General features: G+C 56.0%; 3 protein-coding genes across 5 annotated transcripts in view; 2 read left to right on the top strand and 1 right to left on the bottom strand.

Annotated features, from left to right (window-relative positions):
* Positions 1–2,168, top strand: part of NOS3 (nitric oxide synthase 3 (endothelial cell)) — a 19,115-nt gene extending 16,947 nt beyond the window's left edge. The window contains exons 23-26 of the mRNA XM_012662150.1: positions 78–199; positions 919–1,067; positions 1,359–1,553; positions 1,677–2,168. Of these exons, the coding sequence (XP_012517604.1) occupies positions 78–199; positions 919–1,067; positions 1,359–1,553; positions 1,677–1,829 (619 nt within the window). The 3' untranslated portion in view covers positions 1,830–2,168. The remainder of the gene's footprint in view (positions 1–77; positions 200–918; positions 1,068–1,358; positions 1,554–1,676) is intronic.
* A 988-nt stretch (positions 2,169–3,156) lies between these two features.
* On the bottom strand, positions 3,157–11,039 carry ATG9B (autophagy related 9B). Its single transcript, XM_012662074.1, is given in 14 exon segments — positions 3,157–3,186; positions 3,188–3,285; positions 3,372–3,495; positions 3,679–3,775; positions 3,929–4,062; positions 4,261–4,497; positions 5,053–5,232; positions 5,447–5,600; positions 5,796–6,550; positions 8,418–8,559; positions 9,703–9,864; positions 10,074–10,138; positions 10,316–10,359; positions 10,499–11,039. Coding segments are annotated over 14 exon segments (2,763 nt in total).
* Positions 11,040–13,695: 2,656 nt separating this feature from the next.
* The window catches only part of ABCB8 (ATP-binding cassette, sub-family B (MDR/TAP), member 8), a 15,474-nt gene continuing 12,915 nt past the window's right edge, over positions 13,696–16,254 (top strand). The window contains exon 1 of one of the 3 annotated variants that reach the window (XM_012662116.1): positions 13,696–13,884. In XM_012662116.1, coding sequence (XP_012517570.1) covers positions 13,790–13,884 — 95 coding nt within the window. In that variant the 5' untranslated portion in view covers positions 13,696–13,789. Of the gene's footprint in view, positions 13,885–16,119; positions 16,136–16,254 lie in introns of those variants that run through there. The other 2 variants (XM_012662119.1, XM_012662118.1) reach the window with 2 other exon arrangements.

Here is a 16,254-nt window from a genome sequence, read left to right as displayed (position 1 = left end):
ACTCATTTATCAGTGGAACTTGGGTTGTTAATAGGGAGGGGAGGGGAAGGGGCCTGACGGAGTGTCTTTCTGGCTAGGGCTCCCTCCTTCCGGCTGCCACCTGATCCCAGCTTGCCCTGCATCCTGGTGGGCCCAGGCACTGGCATTGCCCCCTTCCGGGGATTCTGGCAGGAGCGGCTGCACGACATCGAGAGCAAAGGTGAGGCTGGGGGCTAAGGAACTGCCTGGAAGGCAGGAGGGAGTCACACATCTAGGGACAAAGGGGTGGGCTAGAAGGCAAGTAGGTAGGAAAGACAAGCTAGACACTGGGGCCACAAAGCCGAAAGGAGGCTCATTAGACAGACGGAGGGGAAAGGAGAGTCCGGGGGCAAGGACTGGGCCCTGTTTTTCTGGCTTCCTGGGGTTGTAGGTGTTGACTGAATTAAGAATAAAGGAAACGGAATTTTGGAAGGGATGGGGCTGGGACTCAAAAGACAGAAGAAATGCCCCAGGTGGGTTCTGCACTGCGCCACAGTTCACCTCGGTGTGTCCAGGGCCTAAGGACGATACAGGGTATTCAGGTTGGGCATGGGGTGTCCAGGCTAGTTTGGGAGAAAGGCTGAACATGTGGAAGTGTAGAGAACACGGGGTTGGAGCAGGGAAGGGGACTGAGATGTCACACAATGCAAAGAGCATGGATTCTGAGCCAGAAGTCCCATGTTCTAGGCAGTTCTGCCACTGGCCATCCAGCCCAGAGAAGTCACCACTCTGCGTGGGCTCCACTTCCTTCTCCCTAAATCAGGGATGTGGCGGGATCTCTGCGAATGCATCCTGCACTCCCATAGAGACCAAACAGCCCAATAGTGGTTGCTTCAGCCCCAAACGCTGGGCTGTCGGCCCCAGGGGAGGGGCCCTGGCAAGTCGCAGTGTGGCTTGCAGGGCTGCATCCCGCCCCCATGACTTTGGTGTTCGGCTGCCGATGCTCCCAACTCGACCATCTCTACCGCGACGAGGTGCAGGACGCCCAGCAGCGCGGGGTGTTTGGCCGCGTTCTCACCGCCTTCTCCCGGGAACCTGACAGCCCCAAGGTGCGGGACCCTGAGGGCGCAGGGGTAACTTGGAGACAGGAACAAAGGGAAGGACTTTTGCGCTCTCCAGTGGGGCGCCCTGACCCAGCACCCCCCAGCCCACACCCTGCGCCCTCACCCACTGGCACTCCACCACCAGCCCCACTCTGCCCCACGCTCATGTGCCCGGGGCGCCTTCTGGGCCCGCCCACCTCCGGACCAAAGCCTCACCCCGGCTTGGCTCCGCGCTCCAGACCCCACCCCAGGGCACGTGGGCCCACCTCGCGCGCCCCTAACCCCGCCTGCCGGCAGACCTACGTGCAGGACCTGCTGAGGACCGAGCTGGCTGCTGAGGTGCACCGCGTACTGTGCCTCGAGCGGGGCCACATGTTCGTCTGCGGCGATGTCACCATGGCAACCAGCGTCCTGCAGACTGTGCAGCGAATCCTGGCGACCGAGGGCGACATGGAGCTGGAAGAGGCCGGTGACGTCATCGGCGTGCTGCGGGTGCGGACGGCCGGGGTGGGCGGGGGCCGGGCGGGGACCGCGAGGGGCCCAGGCACCAGGCGTGTCAGGTTCTCGCTGAGGTCTCGGACTCGGGTTCTGATCCGCTGACCTCTTTCCCGACAGGATCAGCAACGCTACCACGAGGACATTTTCGGGCTCACGCTGCGCACCCAGGAGGTGACGAGCCGCATACGCACCCAGAGCTTTTCCTTGCAGGAGCGGCAGCTTCGGGGCGCAGTGCCCTGGGCGTTCGACCCGCTCGCCCCAGACACCTAGACGGGCTGCTGCGCTCCAGTCGGCCTGACCAGGTCCAGCCACCTCCGTCCCCTCGAGAGGTGCCTTCCCGCAGCTTTCCAGAGGTTGCAGAGATTCCGCCTTATTCCGTCAGGAATGAGTGAAATGTCTTTCTCCCTCGGCCTGTTTGCCCTGGCCAGGTCTGCCTAAATCTGGAAGGCCCTTCCCAGCAGTGGCATTGCACCGCCTACTGCTACCCACTTCGTGTTCTGTAGGTGAATTTTAGATCCCCATTCCTCTCTCAGGAGTATCTGAAAGCTTAATCTCTAAGTCATTCAAATATTTATTATTGAAGATTTACCGCAAGAGACTGTGCCAGATGTCATGAGAGACACTAAGATGCCTAACCCAGCCCACGTCAATTACAATTATAAAATGACAAGTTGTGTGTTTTGTGCAGATGTGTGTCTAGGGGGTGTCATTCTTTGACAGGGAGTCTCACGCACTCCACTTGACTCTAAAAGCGTGGCTCCAGCCAGTCCTGGGCATTTCTCCCGTGCAGTTCCCTTGCTTGTCGTGACTGAGGAGCAGGTGCTGGCCCTCAGCTGCCAGCAGTGGTGGATGCCGGGAAGCCAGAGATCACGTCACAACATGCAACACAGCCATGAGCAATCTTTACTGCTTATGTCATACAGGATGAGGAGCCACACCCCCTCAGACATCACGCCCATGCTAAAGTCCACAACCACCAGCCCTCTTGAGTCTTTCCACTGACAAGTTCCCCTGCAAGTGCCATGGGAACCTGACAGAGACCAGTGAAGACGCCGCTGCCTTTCAGATCACTGGCCCCATTGTTTCCCTTACACTTAGGTGGCCCCCTCCTTGGCCCCTACCCCCCACCTGAGTATACTTGGGGACTTCTTCCCAGGCAACTGCTCCAGAACAGCTAGTTGGGGGGGTGTATCCTTACCCCTCCACGTGGGGACCATCTCTAAGACCTGTTTCCAGATGCCATTGGCATCTCCTCTCCCACCCTTTCTCTGTTCTCTGGGGCGAGCTCCTCATTGACCTCCGGCACCAGGTCCTGCCCAGCCAAGGTCTCCTGGGCCTGTTGTACGTAGGGGCCTCCAAAGATGGCTCGGTGTGTCCTCCACCCTCCAATCTCCTGTGGCTGCAGAAGCCAGGGAACCTGAGGGAGGAGAAGGCTCTTGGCAAGCAGTCCAGGGCTCTAGGCTCCAGAGATGACCACCCCCTACCACCGCAAATTCCCACCACTGTTCATCCCTCCAAGTCTCACTCCAAACCAACTTCCTACTCAATCCTTTCTTCCTCCCGACAAAGTAGGCAATACTGACCCTGAGGAGTCCTCTCAGTCAGTGCTAGGGGCCTGGAGAGGCTCCCTTCTGAGTGTCTGCGGTCTCCTGAAACCCTCCAGGGAATAGATTCCGGGTCCTCTGGGCTCCCCACTGCTGTCTGGGGCTGGAGGCAGGACTGGAGCCTAATGACAAAAGCCATCAGCTGAGCAGTGCCGTGATGCCCAGCGTCCACCCAGGATCTGCCGCCTGTGTACCCCACCCTCCTCACCATCACTTGACCAGGATGGCTTCTCCTCTTCAGGCGAGAGTGGCTGCGAGGGGACGGACCAGGGCCTGGACAGGGAGGTGGCTGAAGCACCCCCCCACTGCTCCTGCTGCTGCTGCTGATGAAGCTACACGGAAAGGAAGAGGAATGAGGGGCCCCTCCCACCCTGAGGGCAAGGGGACTGGGTGCAGCGGGCTCTGAAACTTCCTCCCACAGCTCTTTTAGGTACTTCCTTAGACCCTCTTCCTAGCCTCCATTCTGTTCACCTGCTTCCTCTCCACAGTTCTCCTGTCCACACTGCTCCACTCACCTGGTGCAGGTAGATGGCATGGAGACTCATCTCAGCAGAAGCAAGCTCTGGGAGCTGGGCCAGCTTCTGGCCCCCAGTGACCCCTGGGGACACACAGCTGGAACACAGGGTACAGTAAGTCAAAAGACATGCCCTGGCCATCTATTCCCACCCCATAGGGCAGGCCAGGTTGGATTTCCCCTTCCGGATCCCCCTCAGCATGCCAGTTCCCTCCTAGAAGATCAGCCACCCCCACTCCCCTGCATCTCACCTGGGGTCCTGGGCAATTCGGGAAATGGAGGCAAGGAGGCTGGCTGTGGCAGCAGCTGGGCAGGGGGATGTGGGGCTCAGGTCCCTCGGGGGCAGGAGAGGGTGCCCCAAGAGGTTGGCCAGGAAGGCCTCCGGCTGTGAGCAAGAGAAGAGGGAAAGATGAAGGGGGTGCTGGAAGAGAGGGAGGGAGGAGGAAGAAGGGTTCTAAGGAAGGCCAGAAAGCAGGCCGGGGTGGCCAGCAGCGTGGGTTCTACCAAAGGCGAGGCTGCGGGGCAAGGGAGAAGAGAGAGCTGGGGTGGGGAGGGCAGAGGGTAGGCCAGGCTTAGGACTCACCAGAGGCGACGTGCAACTGCTGAGCACCCCTGGAGTGGGGGGGCTGCCGGCTGAGGTGGCGCCCCAGGCAGCTGCATCTTGTTGTACCCGGCCCCGGAGGTGCCCAAGGAACTTAGAGCTGTGCCCTGGAGGGCGCCATAGAGGATGTGCCAGGGAGAACCGCATCAAAGAGAGCTCAGTCTTTCCATCCTCTGCCCGCTGAGACAGCGAGGCCTCCGTCTGTCCCGCCGAGAGCCACTGCGAGCAAAGACAGTCTCTCAGGTGCTGCAGACACTGAGCCTTATGGGGGTAGGTGGGACAGGAGACACTGCCCCATTTTCTACGTGAAGGAAACGGAGGCCAGGACGGGGATTTGCTCAAGATCACCCAAAAGTACAGCAGCAGGGCAGGACCTGGGTCTAGACCCAGCTCAGCTTTGCCCACCTGTGCAGACCAGATCCCCAAGGTGGGCCTCGGCCCTGGTCCGTCCTTACTCAGCCCCACCCACTGACCAGTCCCATTTCTCGGCCCCCCTGGTCATCTTTGCTCCCATTGCTGATGCTCCTATGTGCCGGCAACACTGTTAAGGGCTCTACAGACATCCTCTCATGTCATCCTCACAAGCCCACGCCTTGGCTACTACTGTCGTCTTCGTTCGACAGACAAGGACACCAGGGAGCAGGAAGTAAAGTTACTTGCTCAAGGTCCCAGGTGGCAAGTGATGGAACTGGGGTTGAAACCCAGGTCAGCTTCGAGTGAGACAAGCAAACTCCTACCCAGCACGACCCCACTTGGCCAGGGCAGGGCTCTAACCTGAGGGTGGCCGTGGCGCTTCACATCCATAAGGGCAAAGGAACAGATGTCCCCAACCCCGGCCACATCCACAGTAAAATGATGGAAGAAGTCAATGATCTCCAGGGAACGAGGACGGAACCAGAAAATCAGAAACAGCGGTGTGAGGAGAGGGGACAGGAGCTCCTCCAGCAGGGAGACCTGGGGAAGCAGGCGGAGGCTGAGCAGGCGTTGCTGAGGGGCACACACAAGTGATCAGGACCAAGAGGCCCCACGGACACTCGCCAGGGCGGGAAGCCTACAAAAAGTCACTGACTAGGCTCCTGGCGTAGCCCATTTATCCCATGCCCTCTCCCAGGCAGAGCACCAGGCTGCCCGGCCTCCCCAGCAGCCCTCCTGGTGCCGCGACCCTCACCGCTCGGTACTGCAGCAGCTGCGCCATCTGTCGGTAAACGCTGGCTCTGCCGCCAGGGCCGGGCTCCTCCGGGAGGTAGTGCATGTGGGCCAGGGCCGCCTGCAGCAGGAGCTGCGGGGTACGACCTTGGCACTGCTCCTCTGGTACGAAAGACCTGGAGGGCGGGATGGGGGGCGGGAGGGGAAGGGACCTGCGGTTAGGAGGACATGCGGTGGCATGCAGACCTGGGGGGCACCGGCGGTGGAAGGGGTAAGGATTCGCCGGGCGGAGGCGGGGCGGGAGAGCCCCACTTAGCTGCAGATCAGAGAAAGGGACACACACCACCACCCCGGGGCATCTGCCGTCGCACCTGGCCACGGTGGCCGTGACCCCGAGCGCGGTCATGGCGGTGAGCACGTGCTCCACGGCGAGCACGTCCTCGTCGTAGACTGTGAGTACGAGCAGCGTGGCGAAGAGTGCGCCGGCGAAGAAGACCAGCTGGCGGGCGAGCAGCGCGCGCAGGGGCGCGGGGGGCTCGGCGGCGCGCAGGAAGGCGGCGGCGGGGCGGTAGGCGCGGGCCAGGCGCGCGCGCAGCTCGTGCGGCAGTTCGTTGAAGTGGCGCAGCTGCAGACGCGCCAGGCGGGACCAGCGGCGAACCCCGAGCGCGCCCGGCTCGCGACGCAGCAGCTCCACGTGGCTGTAGAAGGCGTGCAGCACCTGCCAGGCCAGCACCAGCGGGCTCAGCGCCAGGTTCAGGGCGGCCAACAGTAGCACTGTGCGCCCCCAGCGCGCGGCCAGGGCGCCGCGCTGGTCGCTGCGCTTGTAGGCGTCGGGCAGCTCCCAGCCCCCGCGGAAGAGCGAAAAAGGACCGCGGAAGAGCAGCAGGTCGACGTTGAGTGCCAGGCCACGGCTGAAGAAGGCAGCACTGCCTCCCCAGGGCAGTGGGCAGCGGGCCGGCAGCAGGCCCTTGTTGGCCAGCGCCACCTGGTAGTTGGTGTAGCGCAGGATGCGGTGGTGGACATCCAGCTCCGTCAGCGGCCGCGGCTGCACGCACAGCCCCCCGCTTCGCTGCAGCGCCAGGAGGCGGGACTGCACCTCTGCCCAGGACACCGAGCTGAGCTCCTCCTAAGGAGAGGGGAACTGGTGAGCACCAGCGACCCCTTGCTCTCCACTGCGATGCCCGAGCCACACCCGCAAATGGGCTGCCTAGAAACAAGCAGAACTTCACCATGACCAAGCTACATCCCCCCTCGCCTCCTCCCCACCTTTCGCTTTCTGCCCTGCCCCAACCCTGTCCCTCACAAGGACGTGTCCCACTTCCTTTCATCCTTTCTTAATTGCTCTGTTCCTCATCATCCCTGCCATTCATGAGGCCATTAGTCATGTGCTTCCTGGTGACACTTTGTTAGTAAACTTCCCAGGTATTGCACCTGGCTTCTTAGCTACTTAAGAGCAGGTTATCTGAGGCCCCCTCAATTGTACACACAAAAGCAGAGTGGCTGGAAGGTCAGGGGGCACTCTTTCCTTCCAGTTTGCAGTATGCCCTCCAACTCTGGGCCAGAACCGCACCACCTTTTGCCTGGGCATGCTTTGAGACCCCCATCCCCACCCTACTCCAGGACATCTTGCCAGATTAGCCTTCCCAAGACCCTGGCAGTGCCCATGTCTGGGGATGGGGTGCTGTTAGATCTCATTTGGCGGTCTTCAAACTTCGTTGTAGCCCGGTTTCACCCAGCTTCCCCAGTCTAGGTTAGTCAAGTCCCTCCCCGCCAGCCTCTGTAGTTCAGAGGGATGAACTGGAAGGAATGGGAGAGGAGGGAGAAGGGTCAGCAGCCTCCCACAGGAGGGCAGCCATACTCCCACTCCCTCATCGCTGCTTCACGGGCCTCCTGACACCTGCTCTGTGCCTGGTGCTCCCTTCCTCATGGGCCTTCTAGAACCTCTCTCCTTCCTATGCAGTAGGGCTGTGCAGAAAGCCCTGGACTTCCGAGGGGAAGCAAGGGAGGCATGCTGCAGAAGGGAGCGTTTGAGTCGAGACTTAAAGAACTTAGGTGCAGAGGCAAGATGAGGAAAGGGCAGAGTGTGGCCAGGGGACAGTAATAAGGCCAATGCAGTGGCTTACTGCAGCATGTGGGGGGGGTCCACCTGATGGGGGCCTTGAAGGCTCAGTTTTAGGTGGATGGGTCCATCTCCCTGCAGCCTACAGATGCTCACGGCTTTCCCCCACCTTCCTGCACTGGCCTACTGGGGCTTGGAATGCCCTCCCCTCCCCTCCTGTCCTGTCCTGTCCTTCCAAGCGCAGCCCAAATTCCTCCTACTCTGGAAACCCAGATGACTGCCCTCCCTCTAAATACCCATTGTTTTTTAGCACAAACATGTGACTATAAGTCATCTCATATGAGCCATCTAAATAAACTAAGCTCGGCCGGGCGCGGTGGCTCACGCCTATAATCCTAGCTCTCTGGGAGGCCGAGGCGGGCGGATTATTTGAGCTCAGGAGTTCAAAACCAGCCTGAGCAAGAGCGAGACCCCGTCTCTACTAAAAATAGAAAGAAATTAATCGGACAACTAAAAATATATAGAAAAAATTAGCCGGGCATGGTGGCGCATGCCTGTAGTCCCAGCTACTCGGGAGGCTGAGGCAGGAGGATCGCTTGAGCCCAGGAGTTTGAGGTTGCTGTGAGCTAGGCTGACGCCACGGCACTCACTCTAGCCCGGGCAAAAAAGAGTGAGACTCTGTCTCAAAAATAAATAAATAAATAAATAAATAAATAAATAAACAAACTAAGCTCTACAGGGGCAAGGAGCATACTTTCTAAGTGGTGGTACTCCACCTCCTGACATATTCTGGGCCTAGGGCAGGTGTCAATAAGGCCTTGCTCTTTCTGCCCTCTTTCCAGGTTTGCCCTTCTATCTGCAAGGCCCCACTCCTTCCCCACTCCTCTGCCCACCGTGGGATGGCACCCTCCACAGACATGCCCACCCAGCTCACCGGGGGGATGTGCAGGGCCTCCCTGTAAAACACCTGGATGTCCCAGTAGCTGAAGAGGCTGCAGACTGAGCGAAGCAGTTGGACCAGCCAGAAGCCCGCAGCCAGGACCAGGAGGAAGACCAGTAGGGGGCTGGAGCGGATCCTGTGTGGGGTTGGTAACAGGGAGTGGGGGAGAAAGATGAGAGCCCGAGAGACGGAGACCAGAGTGAGGGAAAACAGCCATGGGGAGAGGATCCAGCCAGACCAGCACTTCTCCAAGCAGTCCAGTAAGGGGGGCCCTGAAGAAGGCCCTCACAAGTGTCTTCAAAGTCAAAACTTTTTTCCTTTTTGTTTGTTTGTCTGTTTTAGAGACAGGGTCTCTGTCACCCAGACTGGAATGCAGTGGCCCAGTCATAGCTCACTGCAGCCTCGAACTCCTGGGCTCAAGTGATCCTCGTGCCTCAGCCTCCGGAGTAGCTGGGACTACAGGCACCAGTGCCACCACACCTGACTAAAAAACTTTGCAAATAATACAAATGCTTTCTGCTGTTTTCAATCTTAGTCTCTCATGAGTGTGCAGTGGAATTTTGCAGAGGTTACAAGACATGTGAAGATGTCACCTCACACTGACAGCCAATGGAATGTGTGCTTGGACTGTCTTAGGTTTTAAAGTTGTTTTTAGGCTGGGTACGGCTGCTCACACCTGTAACCCTATCACTGTGGGAGGCTGAGGTGGGAGGATTGCTTAAGCTCAGGAGTTTGAGACCAGCCTGAGCAAGAGCGAGACCCCGTCTCTACTAACTAAAAACAGAAAAATTAACTAGGTGTCCTGGCATGCCTGTAATCCTAGCTACTGGGGAGGCTGATGCAGGAGGATCGCTTAAGAGCCCAAGAGTTGGAGGTTGCAGTGAGCTATCGTGATGCCACTGCACTCTACCCAGGGTGACGGAGCGAGACTCTGTCTCAAAAAAGGAAACTAAACCCCTCCTCACTACCCCACTTAAAAAATTAATAAAGTTGTTTTCAGCTTTAATTTATAATTAGATATAATAGATAGTCATGGATAGATACGATTCTTATAAACAAAAGCTCTTTGGGGTTCTCAATCAATTTGAAGTATATTAAAAATATACTTCATACACCTTAAATTAAATACAATTTAAAGTATACTAAGTGTATTTTTGGTCCTGAGACTAAAAACTTCGAGAACTGCTGGTCTAGACTACGGGATAAGGGAGGCTCCTGTCTGCTCCTCTCTCCCACTCATGAGCCCCACCCCTGGGGACCCCACCAGGCTGTCACTCACCGCTCAGCACACTGGGCTGAGGGTAGGATGGCGTCCAACAAGGTCACTTTGTTGTGGAATGGCCGAGGTCTGGTCCGGTTATTTGGTTGGTTGGCAAAGAGAACGTTGTAATCCACACAGCGAAGGAGGAAGGTTGTGAAGACGACGATGAAAATGAATTGTCTAGCGGGCAGGGTGCAAGGATGCAGTGGTCATCAGGCCTGAGGGCCAGGCGGGCCTGCCCCAGCCCCCCCTCAACCAGCCAGTCATCCTCCCTCCCACCCCACCCCTTGGGCTGCTAGGGAAAGTGTGGGACAGAAGCAGCAGGCGCTATTAAGGAAGCAGGCCACAGGAGGGGTCCGCAGGCCCAGGGGCCGGAATGAGCAGCTCACCCCAGCTGGAAGACATCCTCCAGCAGGATACAGGCAAAGCCGTTCCTCTGGTGGTAACTATAGATGTGGCAGCATGTCAAGGAATAAGCCTGAGACATGATGGGCCTTCCTGAGGTCGCCTCCCCTCATCCCCAACAAGTCTTCCCAACCACGACACCCTCAGGGAGTCTCCCTGGCAAAAATGCTGCCAGCTCCAAAGGGGCCCTTGCGTGCCACTTCTGCAGGCCGAGCACAAAGGATATCTTGGTGAAGAAGCTGTCCAGGTTCTGGATGTGATGCCAGGAGCCTGCGTACAGGGGGAGAGTGTGGGGCCTTGGCGCTCTCACCTCACTGATCTTTTCTCCATACGCTCAACCTGCTGCCCACACTGGGGCAAGCCCTGGAGCTCCGAGGCCCCCAGCCCCCACGCGCCCACTCACACTCACCCCGGAGCCCTTCAGGTACATGAAGCAGGGGTTGCTGCTCCTCCCCATGGAGGGGTGAGTCTTGGGACCCCTCAGGGTCACAGTCCTCCAGCCGCTCATAATCCTGTTCGGGGATCAGAGGACCTATCCGCAGCCCAGGAGGGTCCTGGAGGCATCGGCGTGACGGAGGGGGAGTCACCGCGGCCAGGGGTGGGGTGGCATGGGATCCCCACGAGGGGGAAGCAGAGGTGGGTGTCATTGTGGGCCGTGCCCGTGTTGGGGTGGCTGGGGCAGGGAGGGCACTGTGGCAAGGCTGAGAAGCCCCTGTCCCCTGCGGCACTGAGCAGGGGGAGCCCATGAGGGGAGGGAAAGAGGAGGATGGGGAGCTTCTTGTATGAGGGGCAGGGGACAGGGAGAAGATGGAGATCCTCCCTCCCCCGGGTCCCCGATGAGGAGGAGGAGGAGGCGGTGGCATGGGGAGGAGGGGCACAGGTCCCGGCCCCAGGTCTCCCCACCGCCCCAGCCGCCCCCGGCCTCCCCCCCAGCCCATTCGGCTCACCATCAGGCCTCTGTGTCTCCAGAAAGGGTGGAAGGATGGGAGCTGTTGCTGTTTCCACAGAGGTCTGTGGAGCTGAGCAGGGACTTCGACAAGGACAATGACAACAACAACAGCACTAGGTGACTCAGTTCAGGCAGGCTTCAGGCATCCCAGCCCTCGGTCACCTGTCTGATCACTCACACCCCTTCTAGGGCAACCTGGGGCCAAACCACTGAGGGCGGAGCCTCCGTGCCTGGGAGGGGCATTGGTTTAAGAGGCAGGCACTGAAAGGGAGATGCCTATTGCCTGTTGTCACACCTCAAATGGGCGGAAGATAAAGAGCTGCTCAGGGCTGGGATGTTAAATCTCCTTTTCTAAAATCTCACCCCTCTTTCCTCCACACGCCCATACAGTAAATGCTTTAAGAACAAAATAGAAAAGAAAAGAAAAGGCAGCATGTTTTGTTGGTCTGAGGGTGCTAAGGAAGGGAATAGGGGAGCCTGTCCAAACACTGCAGTTGGGGGGAACCGAGGAGAAGAGGAAGTGAAGATAGAAATGGCAGTTAGCTTGGGTTTGAGAAGCAGTTTAGGGGGCTTAAAGTAAAAAAGTGGGGTTCCTTGGAAGTTCCACTATGTTTACTTCCTTACACTCTTGAATCCTGACACCCTCTCCAAGTCCTGATCCAGTTTCTGGGACCCCTGAGAAGCATCAGGGCTGAACAGGTAGAGGAGGGCAGCCTGTGGCCCAGGACTTGGAAGGATAATTTGGGTACCCAAGGAGCAGTTGAGTGAGTTGAGGTCTGTGTTGTCGCCTCAACAAGGAGGTGACAGCCCAGGCAACTGGTCTGGTGGCTTACCCAACGCCATTCTTGAGGCCCTGAATCACCTGGCTTCCTCCTAAAGCCCATTCCTGAGATACTGACTCAGCCACCAGGTGTCAGGGCCTCCAGGGCTTAGGCCCAAGGGCTGATGTGGGGGCCAGTATCCATGAAATGGAAAGAGGAACACAATGCTTCCGGATCATTCACTGGAAGAATGTGGAGGCAATCATCATGGAAGTACCCATAAAACCTGAGTCCAGATGTGCCTGTTTTTCTCTTTCTGTGCCTCTTTTCTGGTTGGGGAATTGTCATAGTAGCTTAAGACTTGCACAATTTTATTCCTGAGCAGGAGGCAGAGCTATGAAAACAAGACCCAGCCCTTCTAGAAGTGGCAAAATGGAATCCTACATCGTAGAGGGGCCAGGAAATCCCCATAATCTTTCTGAGACATCTGTCAAAGTTGATTAGGTGGTGGCTGGGCTAGGTGGCTCACACCTGTAATCCCAGCACTTTGGGAGCCCGAGGCAAGATAATCACTTGAAGCCAGGAGTGCAACACCAGCCTGGGCAACTGATAGAGACTCTGTCTCTACAAATAAAAAATTAGCCAGGCGTGCTGGCACACACCTATAGTCCCAGTTACTCAAGAGGCTAAGGCAGGAAGATCACTTGAGCCCAGGAGTTGGAGGCTACAGTGAGCTATGATTGCACCACTGCACCCCAGCCTGTCGTGGGCAAGACAGAGCAAGACCCTGTCTCAAAAAAAAAAAAAAAAAAAGATTATGTGGGGTGGTCTTTGTCCCTTCTTACTCACACAGTATCAGTCAATATCAGGGATATTCCATCATATTGACATTAGGACCCCTCCCCAGCCCAACCTCAAACTAATCCTGACACATTTTCCTGCCCAGTTCCAACCTAGATTCATCCATCGTCAGCCTCCCTACCACCACCCCGGACTCAAGTCAATTTATTTTACACTTTTGCCTGTGAAGCATTTCGAGGGGAAGGAGACAGGTGAAGGAGGCAGAGCTACGACAAGATGTCACAGCCCAGTGGGGAAGTAGGTATGCAAACAATTACACGGAAGAAATAACAGAGGTGCTGTAGGCAAGTCATTCTGACCTGGTGAGGAAGGCATCTGCCTCACCCCTGCCGAGGAGAGATCTGAGATCGCGCCTTGATAAACTACAGGGCCTCCATACCAGTAGCACTCAATAGTTGAGGAATAGAACAAGAGTATCAGAATCACCAGGGGATTTTTTTTCCCCGTCCAGGAGTTCTGATACGCCTAAAAGAGCAGGATGGGTGGCAAGTCATGTGCAAGTATTTTGTTTTGTTGTTTTTTTAAGAGACGGTGTCTCGCTGTGTCGCTCAGGCTGCAGTGCAGTGATGAGATCACAGCTCGCTGCAGCCCCCAACTCCTGGCCTTCCGAGTAGCTTAGACTACAGGCGCGCCACCACGCTGGGCACGTGCATATGTTTTGAAATAAACTCTCCGGTCGATTTTCGTTCATTTGTCCCCAAGGGCCAGTGCTCTACACTCCCTAGAGACCCCAGAACATCTAGAGTCCGCCGGGAGTGCCCTTAGGAAAATGGCCCGAGGTTAGCAGCTGACGCGTTACTATGGATACCCCGGGGCTGAAGGGACCGACTGGGCACACTCTCAGACCGTCACCCCGGGCGAGGGAGAAAGGGAGTGCCCTTTTCCGCTCGGCCCCGCCCAGAGCTGGGGGCGGGCGAGTAGGTGATTCTCTCCAATCACAATTTCGGAAGGAGGTGGGCTGACAACGTTTTCTCCAATAACAGCTTGCAACTAGATTGATGCGTCTTTCCACTAATCATTGCCGAGGGGCGAAGGGGTTGTCGGGACGCGGGCCGGAGCCAAGATGGAGCCCATGGTGGGATGAGGGTGAAAGTGTCGTTGCCGGCTGCTCCTGTTTTCCTGCCCCAGCATGTTGGTGCACTTATTTCGGGTCGGGATTCGGGGCGGCCATGTCCCAGGCAGGCCTCTACTGCCTCTCCGCTTCCAGACATTTTCGGCCGTCAGGTAAAAAGGGACAAACCTACTCTGAGCGCGGGCCATTGACCGGCTGGCAGGTCAGTGCCGGGCCCGCGGGGAGATGGAGTCCCCGCGCTCGCGCGAGGCCTGCTGGGATTTGTAGGCTAGCCCGGCCGGGGATGGAATGTCACTCCCTGGGGAGTTGGCCTCAATTATTTATAGCGACAGTCCCGGCGCCAGTAGGAGGCTCCGTGCGTCTGTATGTGTGTGTCGGCCGGACGGAGGGGACTCTTGGGGTTAGTGACCATGCCCAGTCCGCACTCCCCATCAGGGGGCGCCATTCCCGGTCTCCGGCCTCCCTCTTGCAATTGATGTGGAGATTTGTACAAACATTGTTACTAGTATCCAGGGGCAGCTAATATTGGTGTTGCTCCACAAGGTTCAAAGTGAGCCGAACAAAAATGGTTCCTGCAGCTGGAGACATTCAGCAGAGATAGTCAATCTACTAATTCGTACGTGTGTTCTTGGCAAAACGCTGTACACACGTTGGGAGAGGGAGAGGAGAGAGCGCTCCAGCAAACAAGGACCCTGAAACTACAACTGGAATGTAAATGCTATATGAGAAGGAACTGATTTCCTTCTAATCCTAGAGTGAATAACCTGAAGGCCAAGCAGGCAGAAGATTCTCAAGGGGCACCTGGATGAGGAGTTATGTGTCATAAGCCCATCTGATTGACAGAGAGCAAGAGCTGGAGCCAGCTAGAGCTGGAAGTACTGGTGCTGGGAAGTAATCCTTCAGTTCTTGGCAATGACCAATCCCTTTTTAGAGTCTTAGTTTGGAAAAGATGAGAGAAGCTGGAAAGTGGCCATGGTAAATTATTGAAAGGTTTGAAAACAGTCCTTAGGACAGAGTTAGGGTGCTGATATTATTTAAACCAGAGGGAAACCCAAGGAAAGATATCAAATAATATTCAAGTAAATATGTGTTCATCAGTTAGTGTTTTTCAATAGATCATGAAATGAAGCTAATGGATCAGTACCATTTAAAGGTAAATGGTCTCGGACTGGTGGCTCATACCTGTAATCACAGCACTTTGGGAGGCTGAGGTGGGAGGATCACTTGAGCCCAGGAGTTTGAGACCAGCCTGGGCAACATAGTGAGACCCTGTCTCTACAAAAAATAAGATTAGCTGGGCATGGTGGTGCACACCTTTAATCCCAGCTACTCTGAAGACTAAGGTGAGAGGATCACTCGAGCCCAGGAGTTTGAGGCTGCAGTGAGCTATGATTCTGCCACTGCAATCCAACCTGGGCAACAGAGCAAGACTCTATCTCTTTAAAAAAAAATAAGGCGAATTAAAAAATATTGGAATACATTTTTAAAATTTGGGAAAATACTGTTTTGTGAAGCATTTCAAGTTTGTGTGGCATATATGTGTTCATTACACTGGGTTGCAATGTAAAATGTATTTCTTACTGTTGGCCACAGTAAGTCTAAATGTTTGCAAAGTGCAGCAGCAGTCAGGTCAGATTATTTTGCATCTCTAATGAGGGCATGCCTCTGCTTAACGAACGTAAACATTTGCTGAACATCTGTTATGTGCCAGAGCTCTGCTAAGTGCTAGGGATGTGAGATATAGCTTCCTGCACTTCAGGAACATATAGTCTAATGGGAAAATTGGACAGGGCAGAAGGAGAGTGAGCTGCTCTATCTGAAAGTTAGGATAGACATAAGAACACCGTGGAAAACAAGACATAAAAACCAGGCAGGCACAGTGGGTGGGGGAGGCATCACACAGAGGTAGCAAGAAACACAGGCCTTCTTGAAAGCACAGGAAGGGTGAGATGAAGTCTGCAGTTAGGGCCTGAGGATGTGAAAGACTGTGATGTTAAAGGAAAAAGCTCCTGCTCTTCTTTCTTAAAAGCCTTTTGCTATCACTAATTTCATCTGGATCTTTGAGCATCAGACGCTCTTGGTTGGATGATTTCTGCTTCTAGTGGGCCTCCCTCCAGCCAATTTTCTTGTCCACCTCAGGCCCACTCTCCTCTGCCAGGATTTTTTTTTTTTTTTTAGAGACAGGGTCTTGTTCTGTCACCCAGACTGGAGTGCATCATCATAGCTCACTGTAACCTGGAATTCCTGGGCTCAGGGGATCCTCCCACCTCAGCCTCTGCAATAGCTGGGACTACATGCATGCACTACCCTATCCAGCTAATTTTTTGTAGAGACAGGCTGATGTTGAACTCCTGGGCTCAAATGATCCTCCCATCTCAGCCTCCCAAGGTGCTGGGATTACAGGTACCACCCGGCTATTATCCTTAAAATGCAAATCTGATTATGTCATACCCTAGCCTAAAATCCTCTAAATCCAGGTGCTTTATAAAGACTGCAATGACTGCCCTTCCCACCCCTACCCC

This window comes from Propithecus coquereli, unplaced genomic scaffold, assembly GCF_000956105.1.
Source record: "Propithecus coquereli isolate 6110/MARCELLA unplaced genomic scaffold, Pcoq_1.0 Scaffold75, whole genome shotgun sequence".
Classification (NCBI taxonomy): Eukaryota; Metazoa; Chordata; class Mammalia; order Primates; family Indriidae; genus Propithecus; species Propithecus coquereli.
This window is presented reverse-complemented; position numbering and strand designations above follow the sequence as displayed.